This window comes from Spermophilus citellus (genome assembly GCF_964194105.1).
Source record: "Spermophilus citellus genome assembly, chromosome: 4".
In the NCBI taxonomy this organism is placed as follows: Eukaryota; Metazoa; Chordata; class Mammalia; order Rodentia; family Sciuridae; genus Spermophilus; species Spermophilus citellus.
In genome coordinates this window covers 29,760,051-29,777,269 of record NC_138185.1, presented here as the reverse complement: position 1 = coordinate 29,777,269, position 17,219 = coordinate 29,760,051, and the positions used below count along the sequence as shown (strand labels likewise).

The 17,219-nt window shown below is 40.3% G+C and overlaps 1 protein-coding gene across 1 annotated transcript in view; it reads left to right on the top strand.

The window, feature by feature from the left end:
- Nucleotides 1-813: 813 nt before the first annotated feature.
- Nucleotides 814-17,219, top strand: part of LOC308648132 (attractin-like) — a gene marked incomplete at its 3' end in the record, with an annotated part of 101,078 nt that continues 84,672 nt past the window's right edge. The window contains 2 exon segments of the mRNA XM_081292832.1: nt 814-1,604; nt 15,388-15,471. Coding sequence (XP_081148958.1) covers nt 1,300-1,604; nt 15,388-15,471 — 389 coding nt within the window. The 5' untranslated portion in view covers nt 814-1,299.

Here is a 17,219-nt window from a genome sequence, read left to right as displayed (position 1 = left end):
ATGGATCATATAAGAGGGGGAAACTGTAAGATTTATGTTTTCTTTTTTTTTCTTTTAAAGAGAGAGTGAGAGAGGAGAGAGAGAGAGAATTTTTAATGTTTATTTTTTAGTTCTCCGCGGACACAACATCTTTGTTGGTATGTGGTGCTGAGGATCGAACCCGGGTCGCACGCATGCCAGGCGAGCGCGCTACCGCTTGAGCCACATCCCCAGCCCTATGTCTTCTTTTCTATCAAAGTTAAACCTGTAATGCAACACAGGTGTGTTTACAGTAACTTGGAGGTTTCAAGGGTATGAAAGAGCCATCTTAAGTTAGAGAACCATGTGGTCAGAATGGAGCCATGTTAAATGAGAGAATCATGCGAGCAGAAGAGAGTCATCTTAAATTTGGGGATCATATGGCCAGAATGGAGCCATTTTTAAAATTTTCTAACAGGTATCCAATCACACTGTAGCCCTTTTCAGTGCCACCTATTTTTAAAATTAGCTAATCCAGTAATTATATACTCCCACCCCAACTCTTCCCATCCGACGCCAGGGGCAGCACCTCGGCTGCCCGCCCAGGGGTTGGATTGCGGGTTGGATTCCCTTTGGAGCGCACCCTTCTGCAGAAGTGCAATTGCGCCTTTTGGACCCACTTACGATTGATTGATTGATTTCTTGTGGCACCTTGTTATTTCTAACATTACCAAGGGCGAACAGGCTGTGTGTTTTCAGTCTGTTAGGTATTTATTGATATGCCAAGGTCTTAACCCACGCGTTATTTTGTCCCAATTTTAGAGACTCATATGCAGCACTCTCTTCTACAGGACCGCACCTAGCACCACACCACGAAGCAGCCTTCCCGGGTCCTTCTCGACCCGCAGCTGCAGTGGGTGCAGAGCGCTGATGGGCGCGGAGTGTCCACAAGGACAAAACTCAAAGAGGCTGACGTGGCTTCGGAGCAGACACGCGAAGGGGACACTTTGGGCTCGCTTCCCCGCTTCTACCTGGTGCTATAGGCAAAGAGTCCGGAGGCAGGTAGCCTCAACAGCGAAGGGAGGGTCTCAACTATTCCCAGACCCTGGGTAGAGACCGCCTCCGCACTGACACTATCAGCCTCCTTTATCACGCTTCCCGGGTCCCGCCCTCGGGATGGATCGCAAGAGCCACAGTCCGCACAGCCCCGCCCGCACCTCGTCCCCGCCCGGCCCGGGCGGTGGTTGTGTACAAGTTCTCCGGGTGCGGTCTCCAGCCCGGGAAGATGTTGGCTGCGGCTGCAGCAGCTGAGACGATGGCAGCGCCTGCGGGCAGGAAGGGATGCAGGCAGCGGGACCCGGACGTAACCTGGACCGGGAGATGAGGTCTGGGCTCGGTCTCCCAAGGCTCCTGGTGGTACTCCCGCCGCTGCTGCTGCTCCTGCTGCTCCCGCTGTTGCTACTCTTGCTGCTGCCGCGAAAGGCTGGGGCGGCGGCGGCGACAGGCTCAGGCTCACTTGCATCCGAGGCCAAGAAATGTGATCAGCCCTGTGTCAACGGCGGCCGCTGCGACCCTGGCACCGGCCAGTGCATCTGCCCCGCCGGCTGGGTGGGCGAGCAATGCCAGCACTGCGGGGGCCGCCTCCAGTGAGTGGGGGTGGTGTTGGAGGGTGGGGCGTGGTGGGGAGACTGGGGTGAGAGGTGCTTAAGACTCCTACAGCCCAGAGGTGGATGCGGGACAGAAAGTCGGGAGAGGGGGTGCCCCAGCTCCATTTGATGGTCATTTGCTTCCGGGAAGATCACCATCTCTGGCTTGTTTTTTTTTCCTGTGGCGGAAGGTGAAAAGGTTCGAGGCAGTAGTGGTGGTGTCCCCAAAGTTTTGGGGTGCTGTGGGTTAAATTGGAAGAATGCTTTGGATTCCAAAGACTATCAGAGCTAGTTTTGGAAACAGCCTATTTTTTTAAAAAAAATCTGAGGTGGACACAACGTCATTATTTTACTTTATGTGGTGCTGAGGATCGAACCCAGTGCCCCACGCAGAAGGCGAGTGCTTTGCCTCTGAGCCCCAGCCCCAGCCCAACAGCCTATTTTTTGATAAATGAGATATCAAGAAAAAGGTGAGTGAGCCAGTTCTTAACCAAATACTTCATTTGAACCTTCCCTTTTTCTCTAGATCCTAACAAGTTCCCCAACTGCGGAGGTGTGGGATGCTCTGAGGAAGCGAGGCCCCTGGAGTGATGTATTGGTGGAGATATAAAGGAAAGGGTAGGCGTGAGATTTTAGGGATAGAAGACTAAGTGGTTGCTGACTGAAGGAAAGTGAAGAAGCTAGCCTTTGGAAGCTCACTGGCCAATGGCATATTAGAACAGGGTCTGTCCTGGAGATGGGGTGGAAAGCTGTTCCTGTTTACTCTGGTTTCTGAACATATGGAGTTCCTGCGTTGGCTTGGTTTGAGGCAGTACCCCTTGAAAGATCACTCACTAATTAATTAACAGTTGTGTATTATTTGTTTCAGTTGTGCAAGGATTTCTGGATATGACACACAAATAGAGTAGTCAGACTTTGGCCTAGTCCCCAAGGTGTTTGGAAATAGAGGAAGATCCATACACAAAACCCTAGTCATGAGAACTATAGTCATTCAAGATTTTGGCAGCTATTTACTGATTACTTTCCCCATCTGACCTGAGGGAGTAGGGAACTGTGGTGAGCAAGACAGGGTTCTGCTCTCAAAGACCTTCCATTTTAATGTGGGTGACAAGCAGTTAACAAGTAAATAAACAAGTGAAAGAAATGGCAAGGTTATTTCAGCTCCTGGTGAATGTTATCACCAAAATAAAAACAGGTCGGTCTGATAGAGAATTATAACCATCCAGTGAGTTTAGAGGCTGCTCATTTGATATGCCATTTGATCTGAGACCTGAATGAGGCACTGGAGAACCTGTGAAAATTCAGAGGTGGAAGGGTTGTGACTAGCTGGGGCCTATAAGGAAGAGAGACTTGAAGGAGGAGGTAATACTGGATTTGAGCATTTGAGGCTAAGTAGGATTTGAAAATGTGGAGCTGGGGGGAAAATTCCTAAATGAAAGGAAAGATGAAGACAGAGTTGCGGAGGCAAGATTTGCTGGTGCCTCTGTAGAAGAGAATTGTGAGGGAGAACTTTGGAATGATAAAATCATGGAATAACATCTTCTAAGGAACTCAGAGAATATGGAGCAGATGAGATCATCAGTTTAATGGATACAGAAACCAAGTGACTTCAGGACCAGTGTGTAGTGGGCTGATTTTATAACTTATTTAGGATGTTCTGATTTATGAGTTCTGTTAATCTGCACATATTTGTTGAGGGCTCCTCTGTTTTCTTTCTCTCTCTCTCTCTTTCTTTCTTTCTTTCACCCAGGGGTACTTTACCACTGAGCTACATCCCCAACCCTTTCTATTTTATTCTTTAATTTTGAGACAGTATCTTGCTGAGTTGCTTAGGTTGGCCCCTTAAATTTGGGATTGTCCTGCCTCAGCCTCCCAAGTAGCTGGGATTACAGGTATGTGCCACTACACCTGGTGGCTCCTCTGTTTTAGGTTGTGAGATAGAGTGGCAAACAAGTCAGATACAGTTCTGCTCTTGTGGAGCTTACCTTCCAGTTTGGGAATAAAAAAATTCAACAGTTAATCTATAGTAATTTTGCTTAAGGCTATGGAGGTGAAGAGCAGGGGACTTCTGAGTTAGTTGGAAGGGGGTGAGGTTAGTCACTGGGTAGAGAGTTGAAGGGTGAGGTGGTCCTACTACCTGAAGGGTGGGGTGCTGAGAGGTCACCATGTCCAGAGTCTTGGGGATGAGTGGGATCATGGCAATGTGCAAGATGGCTGGAGCAGAGAGAGCAGAGGGGAGCATGACAAGACTGGACAGACTACAGAGCCAGGCCTAGTGGAGACCTATTAGTCAGGTTGAGAATTTTGACCTTTAGCTCCAGAACTGTGTGATGGCATAGTTCACTTTTGTTTTTGTGATATTATGGGCTATTAGATTATAGTTAGAGCAGGAATAGATTTGAAGGTGAGGCCAGGGCATTTTGAATATGAGGTACTTCCAAGATCAAGTGAATGGTTGATTGAGTTCAATGAGGATCCTTAGTGTTCTGAAAATTTGGGACACTGTGGTAGGCAGTGGGATTCCCAGAGTGGGAAGGGGCATTTGTAGCAAAATCAATCTGTCTGTAATATTCAGAGTAGGTGGACTTACTGGGCATAAGAGGCTAAGAGGGTTTCTAAGTAGAGTCTGTTGGCATGAGTCAGGACATCAGTATGAAAGTCTGAGGTAGGCAGTCTGATTAGAGGCAGGGCTAGATGCTGTGTGGTGTTGCAGAGGTAAAATGGACAGGTCTTTCTTTGAAACTGGTTTGCTCTTGGGAAGAGGGAGGATTATGGTGAGGGAAATAAAACTAGATCCTTATCTTGAGTGATTCAGTGATATTATTAACAGACCTGGGGACCCAGGAGAGGCTGATTTTGAGATAAGTTAAATTTTGTACATACTGAGTTTGATGTACTCTCAGAATATGTACATGGCACAATAAGCATTGGAGTCATCTACCTATGAGGGGTATTACCAGGGAAAGAGACTCGTCTAGTGTCGACATGGACAGTCCAGAGGATTAGAGAAGAACTGCTTATAATGGGGAACAGACACTCTTGACGCTTATTGTCTCAAATGGTATCACATGTAAGTGAAGGGCTTCCCTAGCTCCCTAGATAGCTCTCCTTCGAGCTGGTTCTAGCTGATGTGAGTGTTTTTTCATGGGCAAATAATTACAACTGGTCCTGATGATACCATTATATTAAATGATTTCTGGAATTTACATTTTTAAAAATGAAAGCAGGAGGAAGTTAAGTCTTAAGTCTTAAAAAAAAAGATCTTTTACTTGATATTTTGGAGTGGAGAGTTAAATGTTGGTTTTGATTTAACTTATAAATTTCTTTGTTATTAAACTAACAGATGTTAAATGAATACACTTCTGGTTTACAATAGCATCAAGTCATTTTTCCAAAAAACTTTTTTAATTGTAGATGGACATAATACCTTTTTAAAATTTTATTTAGTTTTATGTGGTGCTGAGAATTGAACCCAGTGCCTCACACAATCCCAGCCCAAGTCATTTGTCTTTTAAACTTTTGATTTGTATATATCCTGTGTTATAATTTCAGTTATAGCTGTTTCTTTTTTCTCTCTCTCTCTTTTTTTTTTGTGGCACTGCAGATTGACCTGGGGGGTTCTCTTTTTTTTTCTTTTTTTATTGGTTGTTCAAAACATTACAAAGCTCTTGACATATTATATTTCATACATTAGATTCAAGTGGGTTATGAACTCCCATTTTTACCCCAAATACAGATTGCAGAATCACATCGGTTACACATCCACATTTTTACACAATGCCCTATTAGTAACTGTTGTATTCTGCTACCTTTCCTATCCTCTACTATCCTCCCTCCCCTCCCCTCCCATCTTCTCTCTCTACCCCATCTACTGTAATTCATTTCTCTCCTTGTTTATTTTCCCATTCCCCTCACAACCTCTTATATGTAATTTTGTATAACAATGAGGGTCTTCCTCCATTTCCATGCAATTTCCCTTTTCCCTCCCTTTCCCTCCCATCTCATGTCTCTGTTTAATGTTAATCTTTTCTTCCTGCTCATTCTCCCTGCTCTGTTCTTAGTTGCTCTCATTATATCAAAGAAGACATTTGGTATTTGTTTTTTAGGGATTGGCTAGCTTCACTAAGCATAATCTGCTCTAGTGCCATCCATGTCCCTGCAAATTCCGTGATTTTGTCATTTTTTAGTGCTGTGTAATACTCCATGGTGTATAAATGCCACATTTTTTTTATCCATTCATCTATTGAAGGGCATCTGGGTTGGTTCCACAGTCTAGCAATTGTGAATTGTGTTGCTATGAACATCGATATGGCAGTATCCCTGTAGTACGCTCTTTTAAGGTCTTCAGGGAATAGTCTGAGAAGGGCAATAGCTGGGTCAAATGGTGGTTCCATTCCCAGCTTTCCCAGGAATCTCCATACTGCTTTCCAAATTGGCCGCACCAGTTTGCAGTCCCACCAGCAATGTACAAGAGTACCCTTTTCCCCACATCCTCGCCAGCACTTGTTGTTGTTTGACTTCATAATGGCTGCCAATCTTACTGGAGTGAGATGGTATCTTAGGGTGGTTTTGATTTGCATTTCTCTGACTGCTAGAGATGGTGAGCATTTTTTCATGTACTTATTGATTGATTGTATGTCCTCCTCTGAGAAGTGTCTGTTCAGGTCCTTGGCCCATTTGTTGATTGGGTTATTTGTTGTCTCATTGTCTAATTTTTTGACTTCTTTGTATACTCTGGATATTAGGGCTGTATCTGAAGTGTGAGGAGTAAAAATTTGTTCCCATGATGTAGGCTCCCTATTTACCTCTCTTATTGTTTCTCTTGCTGAGAAAAAACTTTTCAGTTTAAGTAAGTCCCATTTGTTGATTCTTGTTATTAACTCTTGTGCTATGGGTGTCCTATTAAGGAATTTGGAGCCCGACCCCACAATATGTAGATCGGAGCCAACCTTTTCTTCTATCAGACGCATAGTCTCTGATTTGATATCAAGCTCCTTGATCCACTTTGAGTTAACTTTTGTGCATGGCGAGAGGAGGGGATTCAGTTTCATTTTGTTGCATATGGATTTCCAGTTTTCCCAACACCATTTGTTGAAGATGCTATCCTTCCTCCATTGCATGCTTTTAGCCCCTTTATCAAATATAAGATAGTTGTAGCTTTGTGGATTAGTCTCTGTGTCCTCTATTCTGTACCATTGGTCCACCCGCCTGTTTTGGTACCAGTACCATGCTGTTTTTGTCACTATTGCTCTGTAATATAGTTTGAAATCTGGTATCGCTATACTGCCTGATTCACACTTCCTGCTTAGAATTGCTTTTGCTATTCTGGGTCTTTTATTTTTCCATATGAATTTCATGATTGCTTTATCTATTTCTACAAGAAATGCCATTGGGATTTTGATTGGCATTGCATTAAACCTATAGAGAGCTTTTGGCAATATCGCCATTTTGATGATGTTAGTTCTGCCTATCCATGAACAGGGTATATTTTTCCATCTTCTAAGATCTTCTTCTACTTCTCTCTTTAGGGTTCTGTAGTTTTCATTGTATAAATCTTTCACCTCTTTTGTTAGGTTGATTCCCAAGTATTTTATTTTTTTTGAGGATATTGTGAATGGTGTGTTTTTCCTCATTTCCGTTTCAGAAGTTTTGTCGCTGATATACCGAAATGCCTTTGATTTATGCGTGTTGATTTTATCCTGCCACTTTGCTGAATTCATTTATTAGTTCTAATAGTTTTTTTGTAGACCCTTTTGGGTCTTCTAGCTATAGAATCATGTCATCTGCAAATAGTGATAATTTAAGGTCTTCTTTTTCCTATTTTTATGCCTTTAATTTCTTTCGTCTGTCTAATTGCTCTGGCCAGTGTTTCGAGAACTATATTGAATAGAAGTGGTGATAGAGGGCATCCCTGTCTTGTTCCAGATTTTAGAGGGAATGCCTTCAATTTTTCTCCATTCAGAATGATGCTAGCCTGAGGCTTAGCATAGATAGCTTTTACAATGTCAAGGTAAGTTCCTGTTATCCCTAGTTTTTCTAATGTTTTGAACATAAAGGGATGCTGTACTTTGTCGAATGCTTTTTCTGCGTCTATCGAGATGATCATATGGTTCTTATCTTTAAGTCTATTGATGTGGTGAATAACATTTATTGATTTCCGTATATTGAACCATCCTTGCATCCCAGGGATGAATCCTACTTGATCATGGTGCACAATTTTTTTGATGTGCCTTTGTATCCGATTTGCCAGAATTTTATTGAGGATTTTTGCATCTAGGTTCATCAGAGATATTGGTCTGCAGTTTTCTTTCTTTGAGGTGTCTTTGTCTGGTTTCGGAATCAGGGTGATGTTGGCCTCATAGAATGAATTTGGCAGAGCTCCCTCTTTTTCTATTTCCTGAAATAACTTGAAAAGTATTGGTATTAATTCTTCTTTAAAGGTTTTGTAAAACTCCGCTGTATACCCATCCGGTCCTGGGCTTTTCTTGGTTGGTAGTCTTTTGATTGCTTCTTCTATTTCATCCATTGGTCTGTTTAAATTGTGTGTATCCTCCTGACTCAGTCTGGGCAAATCATATGACTTAAGAAATTTATCGATGTCTTCACTGTCTTCTATTTTATTGGAACGTAGCTTTTCGAAATAATTTCTAATTGTCTTCTGTATTTCTGTAGCATCTGTTGTGATATTGCCTTTTTCATCCCGTATGTTAGTAATTTGAGTTCTCTCTCTTCTTCTCTTCGTTAGCATGGCTAAGGGTCTGTCGATCTTATTTATTTTTTTGAAGAACCAACTTTTAGTTTTGTTAATTTTTTCAATAGTTTCTTTTGTTTCAATTTCGTTGATTTCCGCTCTGATTTTAATTATTTCTTGCCTTCTGCTACATTTGTTGTTGTTTTGCTCTTCCTTTTCTAGGGCTTTGAGATGAAGTGTGAGCTCATTTATTTGTTGTTTTTTCCTTTTTTTGAGGAATGACCTCCAGGCGATGAATTTCCCTCTTAAAACTGCTTTCATTGTGTCCCATAGATTCCTATATGTTGTGTCTGTATTTTCATTTATCTCTAAGAATTTTTTGATTTCCTCCTTTATGTCTTCTGTAACCCATTGATCATTCAGTAACATATTGTTCATTTTCCATGTGATGTAGGATTTTTCCTTCCTTCTTTTATCATTGATTTCCAGTTTCATTCCATTATGATCAGATCAAATGCATGGTATTATCTCCACCCCTTTATATTTACTGAGGGTTGCCTATGGCATAATATATGGTCTATTTTTGAGAAGGATCCATGTGCTGCTGAGAAAAAAGTATATCCACTTGATGATGGTTGATATATTCTATATATGTCAGTTAGGTCTAGGTTATTGATTGTGATATTGAGTTCTATAGTTTCTTTATTCAACTTTTGTTTGGAGGATCTGTCCAATGGTGAGAGAGGTGTGTTGAAGTCACCCATAATTATTGTGTTGTGGTCTATTTGATTCTTGAACTTGAAGAGAATTTGTTTTATGAATGTCGCAGCACCATTATTTGGTGCATAAATATTGATAATTGTTATGTCTTGTTGGTGAATGGTTCCTTTTAACAGTATATAATGTCCTTCCTTATCCCTTTTGATTAACTTAGTCTTGAAGTCGATTTTATTCGATATGAGGATGGCCACCCCTGCTTGCTTACGAGGACTGTGTGTGTGGTATATTTTTTCCCAACCTTTTACCTTGAGCCTGTGTATGTCTTTTCCAATCAGATGTGTCTCCTGGAGGCAACATATTGTTGGATTTGTTTTTTAAATCCATGTTACCAGCCTATGTTGCTTTATTGGAGAGTTTAAGCCATTAACATTTAGAGTTACTATTGATATATGATTTGTACTGCCAGTCATGTTTGATTATTTATCTTTTTTTTTTTAATTTAGTTTGTTTCTCCATGATTAGCTTTCCCCCCCACCCTCTGTCATTACTGAGGCACTTCCTCAGTAATGGTTTTGGTTGTTATTTTTCATTTCTTCCTCGTGTAGTGTTTTGCTCAAGATGCTTTGCAATGCTGGTTTTCTGGCTGCAAATTCTTTTAGCTTTTGTTTATCATGAAAGATTTTTATTTCGTTGTCGTACCTGAAGCTTAATTTTTCTGGATACAGAATTCTTGGTTGGCATCCATTGTCTTTCAGTGTTTGAAATACGTTGTTCCAGGATCTTCTCGCTTTCAGCGTCTGTAATTAAAAATCCGTTGTTAACCTTATTGGTTTACCCCTGAATGCAATCTGCCTCCTTTCTCTTGTAATTTTTAATATTTTCTCTTTGTTCTGTATATTGGCTATCTTCATAACAATGTGTCTTGGCGTTGGTCTACTGTGATTTTGTGTGCTCGGTGTCTTGTATGCATCTACAATTTGTATATCCGTTTCCTTTTTTATTTCTGGAAAGTTTTCTGTAATTATTTCATTCAGCAGGTTACTCATTCCCTTGGTTTGAATCTCTGTACCTTCCTCTATCCCAATGACTCGTAAGTTTGTTTTTTTTATGTTATCCCATATCTCTTGGATGTTTTTCTCGTGATTTTTTACCAGCCTTTCTGAGTTAGCTAGACTGTTTTCAAGATGATATATTTTGTCTTCATTATCTGACATTCTGGCTTCTACTTGCTCCACTCTGTTAGTGATACTCTCAATTGAGTTTTTAATTTGGTTTATCGTTTCCTTCATTTCTAGAATTATTGTTTGATTTTTTTATAATCTCTATCTCCTGATAAAGATGCTTAACTTCTTCTTTTATCTGTTTATGTAATTCATTTTCAATGTGTTCTTTCACTGTTTGGATTTGCTGTCTCGTATCCTCTTTAAGGTTCCATTCCATCTGTCTAAGGTATTCCTTGAGTTCTTTATATGACCATTTTTCTGATGACTCTAGGTCCTCCTGAATATTTAGGCTGTCCTGCATTGTTTGTACTCCTTTTCTTCCTTGATTTTTCATGCTGCTCATGTTACTTCTTGTTCTGTGTGACTGCTGAGTTACTGTTTACTCTTATAAATTTATTTGATGCTTGGGAGGAAAGATATTAGAAAGGAAGGGAAGAAGTCACTAAAGAGAATGAGAGTAGGCAGGTAGAATTCAAGGAAGGGGGAATAAGAAAATTGAAAAGAAATGAAAAGACAAAAGAGAAAAAATAGAAAATAAAGAAAGAAAGAAAAAATTAAAAAAATAATAATAAAAAAATGAAAATTAAAATTAAAAAAATAATAATAATAAAATAAAATATTAAAAAAATTAAAAACATTTAAAAAGTTAAAGAAGAAGAAGAACAACAACAAAATGAAAATGAAAGAAAAAAAATCCCCAAAGTAAAAAAAATAATAATAATAGTAAATTCAGTCATAGAGTTCGATTAACTTCTCTTCCAGTAGGTGGAGCTGTGCCCACTGGGCCAAGCTTCTCCTCTCAATAGGTGGGAACCAATCACTGTGCAGCAGCTCTTCCTCCCAGACTGGGCGGGTCTCCAATCCTGAGTGTCTAGGGCCTTCTCTTGTGTTTCCTCAAGCCAGGCCCCGCTCACCTGTGACGCTCACCACAATATTGGCTACATGCCAGGTCTGCTGCTCCTGGGAGCCCTGTTTTCATGAACGCGTGGGCACACTCTCCCTGTTTGCCTCCCTCAGACCCTAAGTTTGTAGAGCTTGGGGCTGAGAACCCCCAGCGAATTTGCTTGCCCTCCGGTAGCCACGCCCCTGGTAGCTGGTGCAAGAGACCTCAGTTGTCAGCACTGGTGGGAGCGGTAGCCATGAGTTCCGCACCGTGAGTCCCGCGCCACTCCTGGTTCCCTCGGTCTGGCTATTGCACTCATGGGAGAGCTGGGAGGGCCCCTTACGGGAGAGCTGGGAGGGGCCCTTAAGGTTTCCCTGCTGTGTGGAGAGGGATGGCTAGGGGATTACACACCTGTCGCCGCTGGTTTCAATGAAGTTCTCTCCTCTGCCCGTGACGTCAGTTTTCTGCCATGGTCGTATCCCATGCAAATGGTGACCATTCATTCTCTTTGCTGGGTGACCAATGCAACAGGTGGGTCCTGACTCTCTCTCCCAAGCCCCATTTCAATCCTGTGGCCACTGCCTATGAAGGCTCAGTTGGCTTTTACCTCTGTAAGTTCAGAGGGGCCGACCAGTTATTTCAGCGGGATCGTTAGTGCTGAGTCACGAGAAGCAGGCGAACCGGAGCTTGAATGCAGCTGATCCGGGCTCGGTGTGTGTTCTGAGAGGCCAAAACTGTTCGCCCCAGATCCACGTCAGCTCAGCATTGCCTAGTGATCCTGAGCAAACAGCATTTAGACAGTTTATGACTCACTATGCCTGCACAGCTGAAGAGGTCAGAGACTTGATCTCTCCGCGCCCGCCACCATGTTGGATCTCCCTGGGGGGTTCTCTAACCCTGAGTTACATTCCCAACTTCCCACTTTATTTTTGAACTTTAAGACTGGCCTTGAACTTGTGATCCTTTGACCTCAGGGTCTGAGTAGCTGGGATTATAGGCATGTGCCAGATTTGGCAAGATATGTGAACCTATGGATTCAATAGTGTAGATGAACTCCAAATAGTATAAATGCAAAGAAACAGATGCCAAGACACACCGGAGTCCCACTTCTGAAAACTAATGACAAAAAAAGTTTTGAAGTCAGTGAGAAAATACTGACACATTATTTACATGGACAAAATATTTCAAATGACAACAGATTTCTCACACCAAATTATGGTTGCTAGAAGGAAGTGGCACAGCCTTCTTCAAAAACTGAAAGAACATTGTTTACGTCACCCTAGAATTCTGTGTCCAATGAAAATATCTTTAAAAAATTTTTTTAGTTGTAGATAGACACAATACCATTATTTTGTTTATTTATTTTTATGTGGTGCTGAGGATTGAACCCAGTGCCTCACACATGCAAGGCAAGTGCTCTACCACTGGGCCACAAACCCAGCCCCTGAAAATATCTTTTAAGAAAGAAGATACTGGTGGCTTAAGCTCGCAATCCCAACTACTAGAGAGACTAAAGCAGGAGGATCATAAGTTCAAGACCAGCCTGTGCAATGTAGTGAAATCCTGTATCAAAATAAAATGAAAAAGCACTGTATGTAGTTCAGTGGAAGTGCTTGCCTAGCACACAGGAAGCATTGAATGCAATTCCTTGTCCTGAAAAAAAAAAAAGAAAAGAAAAAGAAAAAAGGAAAATATTCATATAATTAGAATTTCAGAAGAAAAGGAGAATGAGTATTTGAAAGAAATAACGGCAAAAGAAACCAACCTGAAGACATAAGGAGCTGTGAAAGCCCCATAAAGGATAAAGCTCAGTGAAATCCATGCTAAGATGCATCATAATTAAACTATTAAATTATAAAGGCAAAGAAACTATCTTAAAAGCAGGCATAAAGAAATGAAGCATTGCCTATAGAGAATACCAATTCAGATGACAGTAAATTTCTCATCTGAAATCAGGAGAACCAGAAGGAAGTGGGATAAGAGGTCAATCTCAAATTTTGTTTCTGTTGAAACTGTTGCTTAGGAGGTAAAGGAAAATAAAACATTTTTAGATGATGGAAAGGTAAAAGATTTGTTGCTATCATACTTAACCATTAAAGATTGACTAAAGGAAGTTTTTTAATCAGAAAGAAAATGATAAAGGAAGGAACAATGGAACAATTGAAATGAAGATAGAACAATGGGATAACAGAAATAATGGTTTATTTAATAATAATAATAGGTTCTCCTTTCCTTCTAAGTCTTAGCAATCATATTTGATGATTGAATAAAAATACAAGACTGTCTGGTACTAAAGATGACATTTATATGAAGACAAAACACCTAAATGGAAGTGAAGTTTCCATACTTCACTCAAAGTGGTGAAATGTTACTAGTAAATAGATTATTATAAAGCACATGTTTACATTATAGTAATGACCTAAACAACTATGAAAAGAAGATAAGAACAATAAAAATAAATCAATATGGAATCTGTGATGGTTAGTTGTAATCAACCCAGAGCTTGACTGGGTTATGTGATACCCAGAAGATATGATGATATAGCTCAGTGGTCGAGCTAGACTAAATAAGGAAAATCTGACCTCACCTAGTGCAAGGGGAATTTTATTGCTTTCCTGGAGCTAGAAATCCATCTTCTTCTGCTCTTGAACATCAGAACTCCATATTCTCTGATCTTCAGACTCTAGGACTTGACAAGCTCCCCTCTAGGTTTTCAGGTCTTTGGCCTTTGACTGAGAGTTATTCCATCAGCTTTCCTGCTTTTCAGTTCTTTGGAATTGAACTGAGCTATGCCACTGCTTCCCTGATTATCTAGCTTGCAGATAGCTTATCATGGCACTTCACAGTTTCCATAGTTGCAAGAGCTAATTTCCCTAGAAAACTTATATTGGCACCCCATTCTCCACAGAAAATCTTAACTAAGCTTCTCCAGAAATCTTCACCATAATTGGTTTTAGGACTATCAGCAAAAGAGTCTCCACAAAAGAGTTCAGTGTAGTTAAACTTCCTAATTCCTGTTGCTCTGTCTTATTTGGCCACCAGTCTGGAAGAGTTCAGCACCTGGAGTGCTGAACACCCCTTTACTAGTTTTCTACAAATATTTATCCAGTACAATAGTATGTAGAAGTGTGTTTGCAAATGCAAAGAGGGATTTTAAAAAAGATCCTTTAACAAGGTTCTGGCCTTGAGCTGGGCTTCACAGAGATGTCTACATTACTAATATAAGAGAAGTTACCAATTGGGCTCCATGGTAACAGCTGGCAGGGGGAGGAAAGATAGGGGAGAAAAAGCTCTCCCCTTCTCAGGCTCTGTCCTTGAAGGGTTAACTTGCCCAGAACAATGAAAGAAAAAGCTGCTTTTGTGTGAACTTCTGCAGACTGTGAACTTCGGAGCCCCTCCCTTATATGAAGGGTATAAAGTTCTGAAACTTCTTGAATTCAGGGTTCAGGGGGATTGATTGATTACAGAGAAAGCTTTGCCCACTGAACCTGGCTAGAGCTAAATTAACCTGCTTCCTGTTCCTGTTTGGTGTCTTGCCTCATCTGTCCCCTGCAACAGACTCACTCCACATATCCTATTGGTTCTATTTCTCTGTAGAACCCCAGTACAGAATCCTAAAAAAATGTTCACATGATCTGTACAAAGGCAAAGAGAAACAGGAGGAGAACTTAAATTTTGACATTATAAGTAACTAACTAAATGTAAATGAGCAAAATACACTAAACAAAAGAGATTGACCAGACCCCATGATACACACCTATAATACCAGCTACTTGGATGGCTGAGGTAGGAAGATTGCAAGTTTGAGACCAGCCTTGGTAAGTAAGTGAGACCCTTTCTCAAAATAAAGAAGGTTTGGGAAGTAAGACATGTAGATCTCTGTATCAGACAGACAAGCATAGCAGAGGGAGAGAAGGGCAAGGAAGTTGAGAGATTTGGAGGATATGATTCTTGTGATGGACCATGGAATCTTAACAAGGTAAGTGAGAAAATGAAATGTGTTCATGGTGAATGATTAACAGTGAAGGAAGTGGTAGTTCCATGTATTGGCAGTCCCTATGAGCTGAAGACACATTGGAAAGAGGAACTAAGACACCTTTGAGGAACTAAGATGAATGAACTGGAGAGATAAGAAACAGTGCTTAAAATGCATATATAGTATGTATTAATGTACCCGGTCTGCTCAATTTGCATTGTATTGAGAATTAAGAAAGATATTAATGTCTGAATTCCTGATAGATTGATTTTTTAAAATTTAAATTACAGGCTAACTGGATCTTCTGGGTTTATAACAGATGGACCTGGTTATTATAAATATAAAATGAAGTGCACGTGGCTCATTGAAGGACAGCAAGTAGTAATGGCTGACTTCATTTTTTATTTTTATTTTTTAGAATAGAGCTTAGTGTGGCATTACTTTTCCAACAAATGAAATTAACAAATTGTTGCTATTTTTTTTTCTTTTATTGTGCTTGGGATTGAACCCAGGGCCTTGTGCATGCAAAGCAAGCACTCTACCAACTGAGCTATATCCCCAGACCCAGTAGCATAAATATTTAAAATATGTTTAATAATTTTCATTTGGCAAATGATTCTGATTCTGATTTTTAAATTTTCTTCCTCTTGCACTAGGATTCAACCCAGGGCTTTGTATTGCTAGGCAAGCAATCTCTCAGCACCTTAATTTTTATCGTTATTATTTTTTAAAAATTTTAGATTGATTTAAGTTGCTGCAAATAAATTGTATGCACTAGAAAATTGTGTATTTTCAACTGTAATAGTTAAAAACCTGTTAAAGTATTTTAAACAGTTTGCTTAAAACTTTATAAATTATAATATTTTGTAATTTTTCTAAATACATGTTTTTATCATGAAGAAAAATCAGAATAACCACTCTTGCCTTATTGTCCCTTCTCTGGACCTCTGGGTCCCTCCAGCTTTTCCTTCCTTTTTCTCCTTTCCTTCATGCAAAAGAGTATTTATCATGGAAGAAGTATTTCTCCTGGGAAGCAGTATTTCTCAAACTTTTAGTCGCAGGATCTCCTGACACTTTTCAACTTTGAGGATTCCAAATAACTTTTGTTTATTTATACTTACCATTTTAGAAATTCAAACCAAGAAATACTACTGAAGAATTTACTTCAAAGTAACAAAGTAACAAGTACAAACCCAGTATATGTTAGCATAAATGTCACTTTTATGGGGAAAAAATCCTTATATTTAAAGGAAATTTTGCGAAAAGAGTGGCATTGTTTCCCATTTTACAAATCTCTTCAATGGGTACAACAGGACTTTTATGTTTTGCTTTGTCAAATATGGGATACTAAGCAGATTTAAATGTGGATGGGAAAGACCCATATAAAAGGGAAATATTAAATATTTGAGAGATGTAAGGAGAAATAGGTTATCTGTTTTGGGAAATAGTAATTTCATGGATTTTTTGTCTAAGTGCAAAACATAAACAGGAATGTGAAATTGGAAGGTTTGAAATAGTCCCTGAAAATTAGTGATTGTGGAGAGGGAGAGGGAGATAGTGGTAGGACTGCTGGCAGAATCCAAGTGTCACGTGAAGTGCTGAGCAGAGATGGGTACTGGAAGCAGTCTGCCTGGTGGCAGGACTTCTCCAGGACAGCTCAGTTTTCTTTGGATTCAATCTAAGTCAAAACTGATAAATGTTTTCCTGTAGACGAGGGCTTTTGCCAGGCAGTGCCACGAAGAGGCAGAGGGCAGGCAAGTTTAGAGAACTGACAGGTGTGTTTGTGAAATGAAGAGTGTGGAATCTGAAGTTGAATAAGAAAGGAAGTGTGAAGTGGAAGGGCTAATGCATTGGTCAGAGGCTGTTAAACACTGGCTGTCCTAGACTGCTAAATGGACTGCAAAGCCCCAGGCGTCATGGACCACATCTGTTTTGTTTCCCATTGCATGTTTAATGCCCTCTTGGACATAGTAAATACTAAGTAAGTCTTTGACAAATGAAGGAATACTGTGTATATACTATTAATTTCTTTTCTCCTTGTAAATTCTTAAAAAAGTTTCTATTTTTCTCCAATGCTTAATGGTTATGATGATTATTGTAAATTACTGTTTTTGTTCTTTTC